This window comes from Trachemys scripta, chromosome 6 (assembly GCF_013100865.1).
Source record: "Trachemys scripta elegans isolate TJP31775 chromosome 6, CAS_Tse_1.0, whole genome shotgun sequence".
Lineage (NCBI taxonomy): Eukaryota > Metazoa > Chordata > Testudines > Emydidae > Trachemys > Trachemys scripta.
Window position 1 is genome coordinate 46,750,328 of NC_048303.1, and position 19,864 is coordinate 46,770,191.

Below are 19,864 nucleotides of genomic sequence, written 5' to 3' on the forward strand. Positions count from 1 at the left end.
CCTTTAGACAGATAGCTCTTTGGGACAGGAACTGTGTCTTTTTTCAATGTCAAAAATGTATTTAATGTCAGACATACCAATGCACTATACAAATAATAAGGAAAAACTAGATAAACAGGGTGGGTAAGATAATATCTCTTATTTTGAGCTACACAGAACTCTTCTCCAGTTCTGTGTTATTCAAAAGCTTCTCTCACCAACAGAAGTTGGTCCAATAAAAGACATTACCTCACCCAACATGTCTCACTAATATCCTGGGCCCAGCACAGCTATAACACAGCAAAAAAAAGGAAAAATTATACATTTTAATTTAGAAAATGCATTATGTTAAAAAAATTCACATATATACTTACATCTACTTTCTTTTGGTAATTTAAACTCCTCACAACTTTCCTAGCTAGATGAAGTGCATGATTGTCATCCAAAGCATAGTGATCAGTTACACCAGACTTTCTGCACAGATGTAAATATATATATATATATATATATAAATATAAATATATATGTAATATACACCACACATACACACAAAAACTGATAAAAATGAGAGTTTTTAAAATACTTTGGCCAAGATTTAAAAAATTAGATGCCTAAAATGAGGCTCCCAAATCCATATTTAGGAACTTAACTTAACATACAGTTTCAATTTTTTTTACTTTTGTAAAGAGACCACAAAGGTGGCAGACATCATATTTGCACTCCTCTTTTCTTATACATTTTTGCACCATCCATGTAGTTCCTTACATGGATTTAAAATACGAAGTGTTTCAATATTTAAAATAAAATCTAGTTTGAGCAGCCCAACACTTATGAGTAAGTGAACAATAAAAACCAATGCATGTTGAAGAATGAAGAACTATTAGGGAAGAAAAATTTCAATACTAAACTTCTAAAATATGAGTTAAAATAGTGAATGAAAATAACTGAAATTATGGGGGAAATTTGACAGTGATTTTAAAATATTATTAATTGCCTTAATAACAACACTTTAATCACCAATAAATTGAAGTACAAAAAGAGCTTATTTATTCATTGTATTATAAAGGAATGCTTAAATTTTGCTTTTTTTTTTCCCCCATTCTGAGAACATGAAAGTATATAGTTATTTCAATTTTGATGGTATAGACTCTTAAAAAATGTTCCTTTTATCACTGGCCATTTTGATTTAGTGTACAATAAGGTACAGTTGACCATAAAGGAAAGAATCCTAGAAGGTATAAGATGTATGACCTTTTCCATGATTTAATAACCTAATAACGTAAAACACAGAATGCACAATGGAAATGTACCTATAATATGCATGTTATTTCAGTTGATATATAATAACAAAAACTTTATTCCAACATATGATAGACTCATTCTATTGTAAGTATGGCAGTGTGGGTGTCATACAAGTTCTTATAATACTACCAATTCCATAACCTCAAAAATGCCAAAATAAAAAATACCAAGTCTTAAATAAAAAACAAATTTTGAATAGCCGATGATAAAGTATTACCAGTAAAATACAACACCATAGAGTCTGGGGATCTGAGGTCAAACATGGTACCTAGAGACTTCCTAGAGTTTCTTTAGTTATTGAACAGGGACACCATTTTCAGTACAATTTCCACTACTATCATTGGATGCGGGCTATGGGCATTAAATGTGTACATTTAAATTACTGGATTGGTAAATTATGGAAGTGGGTTGTCTTCCTCTGAAAAAATGGTTACTCACCTTCTTGTAACTGTTGTTCTTCGAGATGTGTTGTCCATTTCAATCAAGTGTGTGTGTGTGCACATATGCCTGGTAGCCGGAAGATTTTTCCCATAGTAACCTCTGTCGGGTCAGCCTGGGTGCCCCCTGGAGTCGCGCCTTCATAGCGCTCAGTATAGATCCTCTGACAGAGGGGTAGGATGGTGGGTATTGAAATGGACATGAACAATACATCTCTAAGAACAATAGTTACGAGAAGGCGAGTAACAGTTTTTTCTTCTTCAAGTGCTTGTTCATGTCCATTCCAATTAGGTGACTCACAAGCCTGAGTTCAGGAGGTGGGGTCGGAGCCGTCCACTGACTGGAGCACTGCTCTTCCAAAGTCTGCATCGTCTGTGGCCTGCTGGGTGATCGCATAGTGTGTGGTGAAAGTATATATGGAGGACCACATTGCTGCTCTGCAGATTTCCTGGGTGCCAGGAGCGCCGTTGAAGAGTCTTGAGCCCTGATGGAGTGCGCAGTGATTGGAGGAGCGGGCACCTTCACCAGGTTGTAGCACTCACGGATGCAGGACATGATCCATAATGAGATAAGTTGAGAGGAGACAGGAAGACCTTTCATTCTGTCCACCACTGCAACAAATAACTAGACCGTCTTTTAGAATGGCTTAATTCTCTCGATGTAGAAGGTTAGTGCTCTGCGGACATCTAATGAGTGAAGCTTTTCCCCTGTCGCTGGAGTGTGGCTTAGTTAGAACAGTGGTTCCCAAACTGGGGTTCTTGAACCCTTGGGGGTTCACAAAATGTTACAGGGGGTTCTTGGGAAAAAACTCCCTAATGGCGGACGGAGCTGTCAATAGGGAGCACGGGGCCTGGAGCCCCTGGACTTCCAAGAGCTAACCAGATCAAAGCAAGCATATCTATCACACTGAGGAGATTTAAAACTTCAAGACTCCTTATAAGAAATGGAAAGGGAAGTGGATATTTTTTGCTATATTTAAAAGTAAATAGGCAGCTAGTCTGCTCCCTGCCATCAGCACCCAATGGATCCTGTGATGCTCGGGGATTCTGTGCAGGAGCAGACACGGACGGTGCCGTGCTTGGTCATGGGGCTATCGGCACCGAACTTGGTGCTGGTGTCAGCGTTGGCAGTGCCTCTGGTGGCGTTGTCAGTACCGGGGTCGCTGTTGGTACTGCTGGTGGCACTGGAGCCGCTGTCGAGGCCGGTGCTGAGGTTGGCGCCGAAGCCACGGCTGGTGCCGAAGCTGGCAATGGTGCTGCAGCCAATGCTGTTGACGTCGGTGGCAGTGGTTCAGTGGCTGGTCGCTCAGCCGGTGGGATAAAGATGTCCGAAGCCACCGAAATCGCCACTGAGCGGGACCCTTGGCTTCTTCCCTGGCTCTGGTGAAAGGCCCAGGGAGTCCAGAAGGGCCACTGAGAGGGGTTCTGCCACTGCAGTGGCTACGGCGCCGGGTAAGCCCGTCTGTCCCACTGTGACCTGGACCTCCTGCCCCTGCTCTTATCAGAACGGTAAGTATCTGACTCCAACCCCAAGGTCTCCGAAAATGAAGACCACGGAGGAGCGTCCAGAGGTGTCGGTGCCAGAGGGTGCCATGGAGGAGGAGAGCGCCGGGACGTTATCACCGGCTTCCCTCTTGATTACACCTGGGGTTGGCGCCACCTCTGTGCTAGGGGGCGAGAACAGCGCTGTGAGATGCAGCAACTCTTGAGCCACTTTGAAAGCCTCCAGTGTCAAGGGGAGCAGCAGTTGCTTGGCAGTAGAGTCCGGCGATCGCAATGGGCCCAGACTCAATTGCCTCGCCTGGGCAGGAGTCAATGCGGCCCTGCCCGGGGACCTAGTGCTGTGGCCCAACTGGGGTCTCACAGCCATTCGCTCCTTAGACTTAGCTGTGGGAGAACGCTCTCCCTCCGGCGGCTTCTTCTTTTTGGCACCGGTTCCCGGGATGACAGTGCCGGGGCACTCCGCGCCAACGTGCTGTGTGTGGGGTCTCCCGACCCAGGGTTTGAGTGGGGGTGAAGAGCTGCCTCCATTAGGAGAACCTTAACCTGCTGTTCCCCTTCTTTAATAGTTCTGGGAGGGAACTGGCAGTAGATCCTACACCGGTCCTTTTGGTGACCTTACCTTAGGCACCTTAGACAAGAAGTGTGGGGGTCACTCTTTGGCATGCGCTTAGCGCAGACCTCACAGGTTTTGAAACCCAGGGACCACGGCATACCCCAGTTGCGGGGAGTCAGAAGGGGGGGAACCCCCAACTAACTTTAAACTACTATACAACGAACTACAGAGAACTATACACAAAAAAACGGAGATAAAGGCACTTGCTAAGCAAGGGCTATGGGACATTCCAGCTAACCGTCACTGGCGGTAAGAAGGGACTGAAGGGGTGGCGGGTTGGCAGGGCTCTATATTGAGCACCATGAAGGCATGACTCCAGGGGTGCCCAGGCCGACCCGACAGAGGCTGCTATGGGAAAAATCTTCCGGCTACCGTGCATGCGCACACACCTGATTGGAATGGACATGAACAAGCACTCGAAGAAGAATTAGTTACTGGTCATTGCTGGACTAGGATACTAAACTAGATGGACCAACCTGCTACAGAAAATCTTTTGATCAGTTCATTTTTAGCCCCATTAAAAACTAAAAGGGGTGTGTGGAAAATGACAAGCCCCAGGGGGATTTGTTTGTTTTACCGGCAGTGAAGATCAGCACCTCCAAGATCCTCCGCTGATACCTCCTCACCAGTTGCCGCTTTAACCTATAATATATAAACAGTAGAATCAGGGAAAGAGTTTGCACTTACTTCATATGAATGTTTAGAAAAGTTTAGTAATAAAAAGAGTTCCTCTCCAAATGTTTCTTCACTAATTAGACTCAGTCATGTTTCTGCAATATTTTCCCGCTATAGTATTTATAATGTGCTAAGATGATCTTTTTTAAATTACCCACATTTCATGGAATTCATACCTTCATTATTCAGCATTTACACTTAAGTTCTATAGCCACAAAGCTCTTTCCCATACTAATGTGTGTGGGTATACGTGTTACCTGACCATTAGTTTTTAGATTGAAACCATCATCTAATAGCATACCTTATAAAAGTTATTACTCATCAATAGATTATTAGTGTAAACCATTTTTAATCTAGCTACAGGTATTCTGCTCTTTTTCACAAAGCTAATAAGTTAATGTCAAATGAGATGCTCTGCTGTATCCATAAATGTTCAAAGTGAGAACCACAAATGTCAGGCTTGCCCTCAGTTCCTGGAAGATACCAATGCCAAAATTAAATAATTCCTTTTTCAAATGGAATGTCACTAAACAAACCATTTCCCTACTTGCACATGGTACTAGTTTATATATTTTCTAATTCAAAATCTACTCTAATATTCAGTTATTTTCTTGACATACTCTTCTACAGATTTCAAATGTTTAATTTAGTTATTCTATTATTAACCTTAAAACAATCTGAATCCACCTATGCATTATTGAGTCTTGTCTCACACCCACAAAATAGTTTAACAAAAAACCTTTTCTAAAAAGATCACCTTTATAAAAGAAAACTATCTGAATTAAGTGTGATCTTCCTAAAAATAACTAGAAGGTGTGAAGTAACCTATTACATGAGGAAGATTGTGGTGATGTTGGAGATGGACATCTGGCTAGTTCATAAAATGTTTGATAGAATATGTAACTGAAGTTTCACTGGCAGCACACCAACCTCTGACACCTCACTGGACAAAGAGATAGAGTGTAGGAAGATACTTTCAGTGAGAACAGGAAGATACCTACCAGTTATGAATCTGAAAAGTGGCTTTATTGGTATACAGACTGAGATTATGACAAGAATCTGTACATTGCCAGATGACTGACAAGAAATCTGTTATGTGATGGATGGATTTCTTACAGTGCAATGTGCAGGCAACTGATGACTTATCTTTCCAAGAAGTGTTGTCCTTGGGCCCCATGGTCAGGCTATCTTGTAAAAACACTAGATTGTCCTTTGTTTCAGATGACTTTGCTTTGATGTGTGTTCCTTTTAACACCCACCTAAACCTCAAGTGATATATAGACATCATCTGTGAATTTCCTCTGAGATGCTAGGAGGACGTTAATCACCTTCTTAGAATGCGACACTCTATTTCTTTCCTTTCAGCTTCCCAGCTGATGAGTTAGGCAGCACTGGATTTTGGTTCAGGAAAAATCCCTGTATCACATTTGGGGTGCAATTTAGACCAGTAAGGGGTTGTGTCAGCACCTGCTCTGCAACCTGGGGTGCCTCACAATGCTTTACTGCTGTAGCTCTCAACCTGAGCTCCTCACAAATAGCCAAACAGCATGCAGGTCATACCCTGAGTGTCTGCATATAGCTGCAGCCTGCCAGCAACACTGACCTCAGCAGCCTTGGTTACTACCTGCAGGGTGACCCAACATACTCCCAGTCCTGAATTGTCCCCCAAAATGTGTCTTCTGCACTGTCCAGCCCCTTCCTGGACAGTCCTGATATTATAGGTCCATTGCTCCTGTAAGGGAACAATATCCAACAGTTTGCTACTTTAAAGGGAATGACCCAAACAATCCAGTTTTGCATTCAAACTGAATTAGTTTGATTAAAGAATAAAACAAGTTTATTTAACTATAAAGAGATAGATTTTAAGTGACTACAAGTACAAGGCATTAAAGTCAGAAATGATTACAAGATAAAATGCTTTCTAGTGCTAAAACTTAAACTAGACTTTGTTCAAGATCAAATCCTTACCACATGCTCTCAGCAACAGGGCTGAACAAATTTCAGGGCAGGATCTCTCCCAAAGTCAAATGGCTACTTCCTTTGCCTTCTTAGGTGAGAAAGAAAGAGAGAAAGAGATAGCGAGAGATACCTTGAGGTGGTTTTGCCCCTCACTTCATAGTCCAGGCACCCTTTGAAATGCATTTTCCTGAGGGTTACATCTAAGTAAAGTTCATTCCTGCTCTGAGGTTGGAGTCATGGAGTCTCATGGTGAAAGAAGTTCTATGCTGTTTGCTAAAATATAGATCGATCTGTTACTGTACCCTTTCTTTGTCAAAAAATGGTCACTTGACAGGTGACTATCCATCAACTTTGATGACTCCTGACTAGAGCCGTCAGCGTGTCCTTTCTCTCTGAGAAACAGGTTTATCCATTATGGTAACCACATTTCAGTCATAATTTCATCTTATGTTCATAACTTTACATATAATGTTGCTACATACATGTCACCATATTACTAACCAGTGAGTTATTACTTTTCAAGTGATACCTCACAAGGCATATTTTGTACAAAGATTATTACAATAATGTTCAGGGTGTGAATACAAGGTGCATTCGTTCACACTTTGTTACACACTGTGTTTTGTGTGTGTCCATAGGCTTCCAACCTGGCCTGTGATGCACAAAGGCTAGATAGTCTCGATTGCATTCCCTCAGTTCTGTGTGTGTCTTGCTGAGCCAGCCTGACTTTCCTTCTTTGCAGACTACTGAGAGACAGAGTGAGAGTTTCTGCCCAGAACATGAACAAGGCTAGTACTATAAGCAGTTGTGAATGTTTTCTGTCTTCTTGCAGTTATATACACATCACATTTCTGGAGAATCATCTACTAAAAATAGAGTAGTCAATTTGAGGGTCCATCACATGAGACATTATACTCCATGTCTCCTTCAATTATACCTTCCCAAAGACATACAGGAGTCACAATATGTTCCCCTATATGGGTTCTAGTATCTGTGCTGATGAACAGGCTTCTTTGGATTTGACATCAGATAATGCTAAATATTAAGAATGATTTCACCAAGAGATTCTAGTATTGGATCTGGACCAAGATCTTTATATATTGATTTGCTGTAATTGTGGTCTGGAAGTAAAGCAAGAATTGTGCCAGGTATTGAGACATGAGACCAACTATCCCAGGAATGGATTTTATCTTCAGAGAGATGTGCTAATGTTTGGCAAATCAGACACCATCTTCTTCTCTTTCTCTTCTTAAACAAAGATGGTCATGGACAACAACTGAGATGCTGGAGTTTTATGAAGGCTGTAATTGGTCCCTCCGCTTGTTCATTCAAAGCCATGTTTTTGAAGGTTTTTAAGTGATGACTGCTGGGCTCTACATAATGTGATGAGAAGGTTGTCAGATAAGGTTAGACTTTCACTTGAAGGGAGGGATCATATGACATTTGTGAATAAACCATGTAGAATTTATGAGTCCAGAAAAGGAGTGTTCTGTATTGAAAATACTTTCTGGGCAACTCTCCCCAATCATATTTTCAGTAGCTCTCCAGGAGGCTTATTTTCATGTTCTGAAGTTTTGGGAAGATAATACCCAATATTTCCACATGGAATATTGACCGTCTTAAGGACTTGTTGAGGGACCTGAGAGCTAAAATGGGCTGCATGACATTGTTTCTCTTTGTACTACATAGAATCTTTTGCCCTTACCAAAATACCAGTCTCTCCACAGAACGTGTTGTATTTTTCCAGTGTAAGAAACTGTGATCATTGCACCCTTCATCTTCTGATGCTACAAAGGTCTTGTTGATAGTATTTGTTTATTTTAACTTACCTTGAGTAAAGGATAAACTTGTCACTGGGAGAATGAGTGAGTTCTATCAAATATCCTTCCCTGACTATCTCAAGCACTCATTTTCTGAGGTCAATCACCCACAGAGGAAGGCGTGCCCTGAAGCTCCCTTCATGGAGTGCAAGATCTGCCAATATTTGGGAAACCCAAATTCCAGAGTGACTTTTAAAGGTGCCTCAGTGACTTTTGTCTCTATCCTCTCCAAAGAGCTTACCAACAAAATATCTGGAAGTATCCTGGATGGTAGCCTGCAATTCCAGTTCCCTCAAGTGGACCTATAGTTACTCCCAAGCCATGTCTTTGGAAGTTCTGAATGTACAGAAAGTCAGTCAGGTAAAGCAACAGTCCTGAAAAAGTTGCTAGGAAAATCTTGTTTAAAGGAGATTTTATGGAGTAGGGCTTTTGTTTGTTTGCTTGGAGTGGGGAGATTGGATGTTAGTGCATGCTCACAATGGCCTCCAGGTGAGCACAGAGCTGCATAGTGACTGCAGTCATTACTCTCATGGCTAAGGCTCCTGTATCCAGCTTTAACCTAATTGCTGATCTTAGTCTCTGTTGCTTTTGCAGGAATACTCCCTTGGCTGATCTGACTATGCCCTTTACTGTTATGAGACAGAAGCAGGTTTAATATTAGGTACAAGTAGATCTTGATAGGGAATTCCCACTCCACCTTAATGACACCCTCATAAACCAGTTGAAGAACTGCACAGTTCTTTTTCAATTTTGCAGGGGTTTACTGTTATTTCATTTTCTAAAAACATAAGCACCTGTGAAGTTAGATTCCCATTTGTGCTTAATTCTGGGAAGCTTAGCTGAGAGTCTGAAGTATCTCATCGAAAGCCCCAGCTTTACAAAGTTCTCTTCTTTAGAGGATCTAAAGGGCAGAATCTCGCAGAAGAGGTTTTAAGATTTTACGCTGCCCCTTTAGGGGGCAATTTCCTTCACCAGTCCCTGGGCCAAACCCTGAGGGAAGGGGCCCTGTGAGGGGAAGAGCATGTTACCAGGGAGATTGAAAAGAGAGCCTGCAGACAAATATCTTGTACATCTCCCTATGGAGAATAGTAGCCACTTTGGCCCAGATCCTCAAAGGTGTTTAGGCTCCTAACCTCTATTAATTTTAACAAGTTAGGAGCCTTAATACCTTTGAGGACCTGAGCCTTTATGGTCTTCTATAGGACCCCTGGAGTCTGGAAGGGGAAAGGAGGTAGGTCCATCTCCTAGGGAAGTAGATCTGAATCATTCAGCCCCATGCTCCCTACTGCTGGGTCTGTACTGACTGGGGACCATCCACACAGAATGAGAGGTGAGCCAGAGTCTCTGGTGACAAATGACTCATCAGTATCAGAAAGGCCCCATCACGGCACTGGAGGCCTTGCAGGTAAAATGGTTTATGGGAAGGGGGGATGCTTATGACCTTCTCAACCATCTGATCACAGACCTTGCCAGTGCTGGCTGGGGGCAGGAATCTTTTACTCCCGGTTGCTCTGAGAGGACCTGGCCTTCCCCAAAATTCAGGAGGGCTCTGAAAATCAGATACCTGTCTCTATACCACTCTTTCTGGCGTGATCTCAGTAAAAGGACTTTCCCTGTAACCTGCTTGACTCTTGCCATGGACCTTGCTCGGTCTCTGGCTGGGAGCCTGGCTCCCTGCAGCCTGTCATTGACCTCACCCACATGCTGGCTGGGGGTTAGTATCTCTGTGGCCCGCTTGACCACCTCAGCATGTACCTTGCACACGCCAGCTGGGAGCAGGTTTCCCTACAACCCGTTTGCTCTTTGTGAATGGGAGGGGAAGAGAGGTGCTGTCCTTCAAACCCTTCTCAGAAAGCCAAAAGATACACATTTTTAGTTTAGCAGTTTTGAGGAGAACCACCTCAATGTCAAAGAAGAAACAGAGAGAATTAGTTTAAAGTATTTTACAAATCTTGTCAAAGGTCCACTCCAAAGAGAGACTTATGTCTAAACTACGAAATTAGGTCAATTTAAGAGAAGTCGATTTTTTAGAAATCAATTTGATACAGTCGATTGTGTGTGTCCCCACTAAGTCGGCGGAGTGCGTCCACAGTACCGAGGCTAGTGTCAACTTTCGGAGCATTGCACCGTGGTAGCTATCCCACAGTTCCCACAGTCGCCGCCGCCCACTGGAATTCTGGGTTGAGCTCCCAATGCCTGATGGGGCAAAAACGCTGTTGCGGGTGGTTCTGGGTACATGTCGTCAGGCCTCCCTCCGTGAAAGCAACAGCAAAAAATCATTTCTCACCTTTTTTCCTGGGTTACCAGTGCAGATAACATACCACGGCAAGCATGGAGCCCACTCAGCTCACTGTCACCATACGTCTACTGGGTGCTGCTGACAGACGCGGTACTGCATTGCTACACAGCAGCAGCTCCTTGCCTTTGCAAATTAGCAAAGACAGTTAGCAGCCGTATTGTACCATCTGCTGCTGTCTCCTGGTTGCTTCTGGCTGACCTCAGTGAGGTCGGTCGGGGGCGCCTGGACAAAAATGGGAATGACGCCAGGTCATTCTCTTCTTTAAGTTTCGCCTAATGGAGATTCAGGCCTGCCTGGAATATCATCCGAGCTGGAGACTTTTGCCTCAGGCTGCTCTCCCAGCTGGCAGCACCGCACGATCGCACCTACCCCAGCCTACCCCTTGCTCCCATGGCTCATGAAGCCTGGACAGTAGTAAGGAGCAGTTCAACTATAGCTGAGCAAGTGCAGAATGGTGGTAGAATGTGCCTTTGGACATTTAAAAGCTCGCTGGCGCTGTTTGCTGACTAGGCTGTTTGCGATTAGTTGCCTTTGTTGATTTTAATTCCCTGTCAGCCAACCCTGTAAGCCATGTCGTCAGTCGCCCCTCCCTCAGTGAGAGCAATGGCTGAGAATTGTTTCGCGCCTTTTTTCCGCGCAGACACCACACCACGGCAAGCATGGAGCCCACTCAGATCGCCGTGGCAGTTATGAGCACTGTAAACACCACTCACGTTATCCTGCAGTATATGCAGCACCAGAACCTGCAAAAGGAGGCGAGGAGGCGATGGCAGCGCGGTGACGAGAGTGATGAGGACATGGACACAGAATTCTCTCAAAGCATGGGCCCTGGCAATTTGGACATCATGGTGGTAATGGGGAGGTTCATGCCATGGAACACCAATTCTGGGCCCGGGAAACAAGCACAGACTGGTGGAACCGCGTAGTGTTGCAGGTCTGGGATGATTCCCAGTGGCTACGAAACTTTCGCATGCATAAGGGCACTTTCATGGAACTTTGTGACTTGCTTTCCCCTGCCCTGAAGCGCAAGAATACTGTGAAAGTTACTAGTGACCCCCCCTTAACAGAGCAGCCTTTATGTCAACCAGTGGCCATTAGGGGGAAGCAGACACTTCAAGTACACAGTAGCCTGAACTTTTCAACTGTCTTCCCTTCAAGGCCTTAAGGTAGTTGGAGCTGGTCCCAAGCCGGTTTTCACTGACCAGATAGCAAAAGCAAGGGTCTGACAACCACCAATCAAGTGTTAACACTGCAAGGACCTTTGTCTGAATGTGTATAAAGGATCTGTAAAATGTGTGTAAGACAGAGTTTTTGTACTAAGGTGCAAAGCTCTCCTTTCTTCTGCAGAATAAAGCAACTCTTCCTTATCCCTGTCTGGCTGTTATTGGCTCTCAGCTAGGTGGACCCGATATTTCGGTAACAATACCAAGATGAGAGCAGCCCTCACAGTTCACAAGCGAGGGGCAATAGCCCTCTGGAAGCTTGCAATGCCAGACAGCTACCGGTCAGTCGGGAATCAATTTGGAGTGGGCAAATCTACTATGGGGGCTGCTGTGATCCAAGTAGCCTACGCGATCACTGAGCTGCTGCTATCAAGGGTAGTGACTCTGGGAAATGTGCAGGTCATACTGGATGGCTTTGCTGCAATGGGATTCCCTACCTGTGGTGAGGCGATAGATGGAATGCATATTCCTATCTTGGGACCGGAACACCAAAGCAGCCAGTACATAAACCGAAAGGGGTACTTTTCAATGGTGCTGCAAGCACTGGTGGATCACAAGGGATGTTTCACCAACATCAACTTGGGATGGACAGGAAAGGTACATAATGCTCACATCTTTAGGAACTCTGGTCTGTGTGCAGCAAGGACTTACTTTCCAGACCAGAAAATAACCATTGGGGATGTTGAAATGCCTATAGTTATCCTTGGGGTCCCAGCCTACCCCTTAATGCCATGGCTTGTGAAGCCATACACAGGCACCCTGGACAGTAGTCAGAAGCTGTTCAACTATAGGCTGAGCAAGTGCAGAATGGTGGTAGAATGTGCATTTGGACGTTTAAAAGCACGTTGGCGCAGTTTACTGACTCGGTTAGACCTCAGCTACACCAATATTCTCATCATTATTACTGCTTGCTCCACAATATCTGTGAGAGTAAGGGGGAGAAGTTTATGGCGGGGTGGGAGGTTGAGGCAAATCGCCTGGCCGCTGATTACATGCAGCCAGACACCAGGGCGGTTAGAAGAGCACAACAGGGCATGCTGCTCATCAGAGAAGCTTTGAAAACCAGTTTCATGACTGGCCAGGGGCTACGGTGTGAAAGTTCTGTTTGTTTCTCCTTGATGAAAACCCGCCCCCTTGGTTCACTCTACTTCCCTGTAAGCCAACCACCCTCCCCTCCCACCTTGATCACCGCTTGCAGAGGCAGTAAAGTCATTGTTGTTTCAAATTCATGCATTCTTTATTACTTCGTCACACAAATGGGGGGGATAACTGCCAAGGTAGCCCGGGTGGGGTGGTGGAGGAGGGGAGGAGGAAGGACAAGGCCACACTGCACTTCAAAACATATTGAATACCAGCTTTCTATTGCTTGGGCAGTCCTCTGGGGTGGAGTGGTTGGGTGCCCGGAGGCCCCCCCCCACCGCGTTCTTTGGCATCTGGGTGAGGAGGCTATGGAACTTGGGGAGGACGGCGGTCGGTTACACAGGGGCTGTAGCGGCGGTCTGTGCTCCTGCTGCCTTTCCTGCACCTCAACAATATGCCGGACAATATTAGTTTGATCCTCCAGTAGCCTGAGCATTGCTTCCTGCCTCCTCTCATCATGCTGATGCCACCTGTCCTCGTGTTCATTTTGTGGTTTCCTGCACTCTGACAGTGTCTGCCTCCACGCATTCTGCTGGGCTCTTTCAGTGAGCTCAGAGAACATTTCATCGCGAGAGCATTTTTTTCGCCTTCTAATCTTCACTAGCCTCTGGGACGGAGATGATATGGGGAGCGTTGAAACATTTGCAGCTGCGGGAGGGAAAAAAAGGGAGAGTAATATTTTAAAAGACACATTTTAGAGAACAATCGGTAGACTCTTTCAGGCAGACATGGTAAGCCACAGTCTTTTGGCTTCTTTAACCTTCATAACATGTGGGAATGGTTTCAACCAGCAGCACCCTCATGTCCCATACCAAGCACCCGTTGGGTTGGCCGTTTAAAAGGAGGGGCTGCGGTTTTCGGGTTAACGTGCAGCACAAACCCAACTAAATCCCCCCACCCCACCCTATTCTCTGGGATGTTCGCTTCACCCCTGCCCCCACCGCGTGGCGCACAGCGGGGATGATTTCTGTTCAGCCACAGGCAAATAGTCCAGCACGAACGGCCACCTCTGAATGTCCCCTTAATAAAATTCCTCTATTTCAACCCGGTGACCATGAATGATATCACTCTCCTGAGGATAACACAGAGAGATAAAGAACAGATGTTGCTTGAATGCCAGTAAACACAGGGACCATACACTGCCATGCTTTGTTATGCAATGATTCCAGACTACATGCTACTGGCCTGGTGTGATAAAGTGTCCTACCATGGAGGACGGAATAAGGCTGCCCTCCCCAGAAACCTTTTGCAAAGGCTTTGGGAGTACATCCAGGAGATCTTCATTGAGATGTCCCTGGAGGAATTACGCTCCATCCCCATACACATTAACAGACTTTTCCAGTAGCTGTACTGGCCATGAATGCATCCAAAGTCTTCAGGGCAAATTAATTATTAAACACGCTTGCTTTTAAACTATGTACAAAAAGGTACACTCACCAGAGGTCCCTTCTCCGCCTTCCAGGTCCGTAAGCCCGCCTTGGGTGGGTTGGGAGGGTACTGGCTCCAGGGTGATAAAGAGTTCCTGGCTGTCAGGGAAAACGTTTTCTCCGCTTGCATGCTGTGCGCTATCTTCAACCTTCTCCTCCTCATCATCTTCCTCATCCCCAAAATCCGCATCCCTGTTGCGTGAGAATCCACTGACGGAGTCCAGCACAGGGGTGGGGTAGTTGTAGGGGCACCCCTAGAATGGCATGCAGCTCATCATAGAAGCGGCATGTCTGGGGCTCTGACTCGGAGTGGCAGTTTCCCTCTCTGGTTCTTTGGTAGGCTTGCCTCAGCTCCTTAAGTTTCACGCGGCACTGCTGCGGGTCCCTGTTATAACCTCTGTCCTTCATGCCCTTGGAGATTTTTTCAAATATTCCAGCGTTTCGTCTTTTGGAACGGAGTTCAGATAGCACGGATTCGTCTCCCCATACAGCGATCAGATCCAGTACCTCCCGTTCGGTCCATGCTGGAGATCTTTTGCGATTCTGGGACTATATGGTCACCTGTGCTGATGAGCTCTGCTTGGTCAACTGTGCTGATCACCTCGCCACGCTGGCCAAACAGGAAATGAAATTCAAAAGTTCACAGGGCTTTTCCTGACAACCTGGCCAGTGCATCGGAGTTGAGAGTGCTGTCCAGAGCGGTCACAATGGAGCACCCTGAGATAGCTCCCGGAAGCCAATACCGTCAAATTGCGTCCACACTACCCCAAATTCGACCCAGCAAGGTTGATTTCAGCGCTGATCCCCTCGTTGGGGAGGAGTACTGAAATCGATTTTAAGAGCCCTTTAAGTCGACAAAAATGGCTTCGTCGTGTGGACGGGTTAAATCGATCTAACGCTGCTAACTTCGACCTAAACTCATAGTGTAGACCAGGGCTTAGAGTCTGCCACGTATGCTGCTTAGAGGCAGAGAATTCTGGACAGTTCTTTCTGAGGGGTAGTCCTAAGCCCAGGCTCAGAGCAAAGATTTGGTGTGCCCCAGTTGCCATGGAGAGGGAGAACAGCCCACTGTGCAGACCATCTGACATAGAAGGGGCTTAGAATAATCTAAAACGTAATGTTTTAAGGAAGTGTTTAGTTCATTTATTATAATTATACTGATCATTATGGAAAGCTAGAGTGTGAAAAAAGAAAATAAAAGATTTTGGACCTGAATTTTATATATTATAAAGTAATTGTTAATTCAATACAAACATAGAAATTGCCATGCTAGATCAAAAAGTGATTCATGTAGTCCAAAATGTTGTCTCTGACAGTGGCCAGTGCCAGATGCATCAAAAGAAGATGCAACAAACCTCACAGTAGACAGTTATGGAATTACTTGCCAATAAGAGAAGCTTCTTGATCACTTCCATTAAACAGTGGTGGCTTATGCCCTGAAGTAATTTATCCTTCCTAATATAATTATGCACGTTATCTCTAGCCATATAAATGTCTAATTCTTTTTAATCCTACTAAGCTTTTTCCCCTCAATAAAAGGTTACCTGGAGTCAGGGCTTTGGAGCAGAGCCCAGAGCTGGAGCGCGGAGCAGCTCCGGAGCAGTGGAGCTGCACGTTTTTGCCTGGAGTTGGAGTGGAGCCAGAGCACAGCTCCAAAGCCCTGCCTGGAGTATCTGGAAAGAGTCATCAGGTCTTGCTGACATTTCTGTTTTCAAGTAACATGTCTGTTCACATTTATGCCATTGTCCACAAGAAAATCCCAATCATCTTTCCAATTAAGACAAATAAAATAACTGTACATAAAAATCCTTAATTGAGGAAAGTTCTCAGTTTACGTATAATCAATAAGATACCATTCTGGTGAACAGGATTAACACAAGGTACAAAAAGGAAAAAAGACTGGATTAACGCATTTTAAATGACATAATTAGTGCCTGAGAAATTCTAAAAGGAAATGAACAACAAATCAATTAGCACTAAATGGCACAGTTTTGTCATTCAGGACTTGCTATTGATTATTACATTTGTTTATGCTGATTACTTTGTTCTTTTCTTCAAACTGGAAAATCTCCATTGAAATAAAAACATAGAAAATACTTTCCCAGGCTAAACACCAACATGATTTTGTGCTTCATTTCCCTCCCACCCACACATTCTAATTATGTTTCTGCTGACAGGTTTGGAAAGAATTGTTAACGTTCAGCAACTATCAAGATCACAAAGAAATATGTTTAATAACTATATATGCTTATTTTTGAATCCCACAGGAGTTATAAACTTACTCCATACATGGAGTCAAGTAAATTTACAAAATGCTGAAGTACCTGATTAATAGGACTAAATAAAACTAAAGTGAAGGGAATGGCTTCAAATGCCAGGGTGGACAGTGGGAATAAGAACAATGCCATTCAAATAAACATAGAATGTGAAAAAATGGCCAGTAGCAGTAATTTTGTGCTGGGAAGAGAAAAGTTATGTAATCATGCACAAATGATTCGTGAAAAATTTTCATTAAAAAAAATAAATCTTGTTTCCATCTAGCTATACTTAGAAATGATATTGTTATATGTTCCCTGTGACCTAACTGGCTGACACAAGCAAACTCCCTCACCAGAGTCCTCCATCGCTGTCTCCCTAGGAATTGGGTAGTGTGATGTAATCAGCAATAGAGTTAACAACTGATTTCCCCATTTATACATAGTCAAGTGCAAGCATTTTTGAGAGATATTTGGTGTCTACTAACTTTAGGCAACTGTAGCCCCTCAGATTGTTCCCAAAACACTCCACCATCTTGCAGCAAAGTGCTGCATCACATCACTGTGTTTAACAATATATTCCAGAATCATTAATGTACTTTGTGAACATGCAAATTATTCCAGAATGAAGTGAATTTTATTCTGAAATACAGCATCCAAATGGAATAGCTATTCTGCTCAACTTCCCCATGTAGACAAGCCCTTAGTTCTAAAAGGTCCTACACATTAAATCCTGGCCCCCTTGAAGTTAATGGCGAAAGTCCCACTGACTTCGATGGGGCCAAGATTTTATCTATTGTTTTTAGCATGTCATCTATTTCCAGTGCTTCTTGTAATATGGGGAGTCTACCTAATTCCTTATTTAATTAATTGTATTCTATTGATTTTTTAACAGTTAACATTCAGCAAATACCACATCTTAACTTTTTTTCTAAATTGCATCCTGTAGTTAATTTAAAGTAGAATTGCCTGCCCAAGGCCCGGCCTACACTTAAAATTTATACTAGCAAAACTATGTCAGTTAGGGGTTTTTTTGTTTTGTTTTGTTTTTTTTTTAATTTAACCAACATTGCTACGCCAGTAAAAGCCCTAGAGTAGATCCAATTATATTGGCAAAAAGCGCTTTTGCCAGGATAGTTTACTTCTTTCTTATGAAAAGCTTAACGTGATCTCATTTATACACTTGTTATACTGCTACTGCAGACAAGTATGAGAAAGCAAAGGTTTGATTTAAAAATGTAAAAGGTCAAAAGTAATCTCAATAATGAATAGTTACTCATTTCTTTGGAGCAAAACAGGTCATAGGGAAAGGCTGAGTTACTTGTACAGTTGTACAATTTTCAGACACGCAAAGGCAGAAATTGTTTTAAATTATGTTGCTAAAAAAATGTGTCTACTTACCAATGGAGGTCCTCCCAAGAAAATTGTTCCCTGCTTGCCAACTATTATACTTTCATCAGCCATTGCAGGTACATATGCTCCTCCTGCTGTACAGGATCCCATTACCACTGCTATCTGAAGGAAAAACAGCAATACATATATTAACAAATCAGTCTAAACTCTTTGAAATTCAAAGACACCTGTTCACTAATCTCTATTGTGCAGATTTTATCAAAGGCTCTCTAGAAGTGACATGGGATCATTAACGTTCATGCAGAGCAGATAGGACCTTTTCCTCATTTTTTTTTTTTAGCATTTCTTTGGAAACTACATGGAATCTCTGTAGGTATGTTTATGACCCACATAGTCCAAGCATCTGAGGGCTTCCCCATTATTTAAACCAAATCCTCAGCTGGTGAAAATCAGCATAGCTACACTGAAGTCAATAGCTGAGATCAGCTGATATACACAAGCACAAAGTCCCTAGGTTTAAGTGTCTGAGGACTGATGGCAGGACATTTTCGAGGAGGTGCCTCAATTTCAGTGGGAATTAATTTGCTTCACCAAAGGGTCTACCAACAAAGCCCACGTTTGCTGACATTAGTAGCAAAACATAAAGCACATCTCTTTTCTCAGGCTTTTGCCTGATAAGGTATTGGTGTCATGTTTATTTCTAATGGTGAGGTAAAGTCTAGTTGTTATTACACCACACACAGTTAATTTAGTGGCATTTTTAAAAGAACTGATTTGTCCCCAGATACCACAGTGAGGGGTGGATTGTTAAAAATCCAAAAACAAATATATATATATATAAAAGTAGCAGCCTGTGATACTAGAGTGAAGTTTTCTCTCAGCTCCAGTTTCAAGAAGGATTCAAAAAGAAAATAAATCCTTTCCAAGCACACTGATGCAAGCACAGAAATACCAGGCAGTGCAAAGCATACCATTGTCTAATGTATTATTATTTGCTCTCACACCTACTGAAAATACAGTTTGAACCACAAAAAGAGATTGGAATAATATTAATAAAAAGTGAAAACATGCAATCTTCCACTGTTACACATTGGCAATAACTTAATGGCTGCTATCAGCGGTGGATTAAGGTTTCCTGGGGCCCCTGGCCAGAGCAAGTGGGGGGGGGGCCCTTCCAACACATTCCACCTGTGGTCCCGCCCCCATTCTGCCTCCTCTGCTTGCAGCCCCGCCCACAGCCCCACCTCTTTCTTCCCCTTCCCCAGGGCTCCGCCCAGTTCCACCCAGGGTCCCCTGCTCCTTCTGTGCCCCCAACTGCAGCCCTGCAACCTGTTTGCTACTTTCTAGCCCCCACTACCCCCTACTGCAGCCCCAAGACCAGAGAAGCTCTGTCCCCCCGCCACAGCCCCAGCAGGGAGTGAGAGCTCCCTCAGCCCTGAGGCTGCAGCAGGTAGCAAGAGCTCCTCTAGTCCCCGAGCCACAGCGGGGATCCTGGTTCTGGGGCTTCCCCTGCCACCCAGCCCCACCCCTCCGCGCTTCTGCAAGGGACCAGGCTCTGGATAATTTTTTATTTTTCTGCCGGAGAATGAGGTCGGACACAGGGGCTTCCCCTGCCGTCCGCTGGCTTCTGCCGGCGACGGAGGGCGAGGGGGCTTCCCCTGGAGTCCTGGGCTTCTGCTAGGGATGTGGGGCGCTCGGGGCTTTCCCCGCTGCCCACCAGCTTCTGCCAGGGAGAGCTGTTTAGGGACATGGGGGCTGCCCTGCCCAGCAGTGCTGCTGGGGAGCGTGGGGGCTTCCCCCACCCTGCCTGCCCGGCACGGGCCCTGTAGGCCCAGTGGCTAATCTGCCACTGGCTGCTATTAAAAAGCAAATGCGCTCT

The 19,864-nt window shown here is 44.3% G+C and overlaps 1 protein-coding gene across 2 annotated transcripts in view; it reads right to left on the minus strand.

The window, feature by feature from the left end:
- Positions 1-19,864, minus strand: part of MCCC2 (methylcrotonoyl-CoA carboxylase 2) — an 84,268-nt gene that overhangs the window by 31,155 nt on the left and 33,249 nt on the right. For both annotated transcript variants that reach the window (XM_034773836.1, XM_034773837.1), the window contains 3 exons: positions 18,034-18,147; positions 4,412-4,476; positions 354-453 (listed from right to left, as the gene is read on the minus strand). In XM_034773836.1, the coding sequence (XP_034629727.1) occupies positions 354-453; positions 4,412-4,476; positions 18,034-18,147 (279 nt within the window). The remainder of the gene's footprint in view (positions 1-353; positions 454-4,411; positions 4,477-18,033; positions 18,148-19,864) is intronic.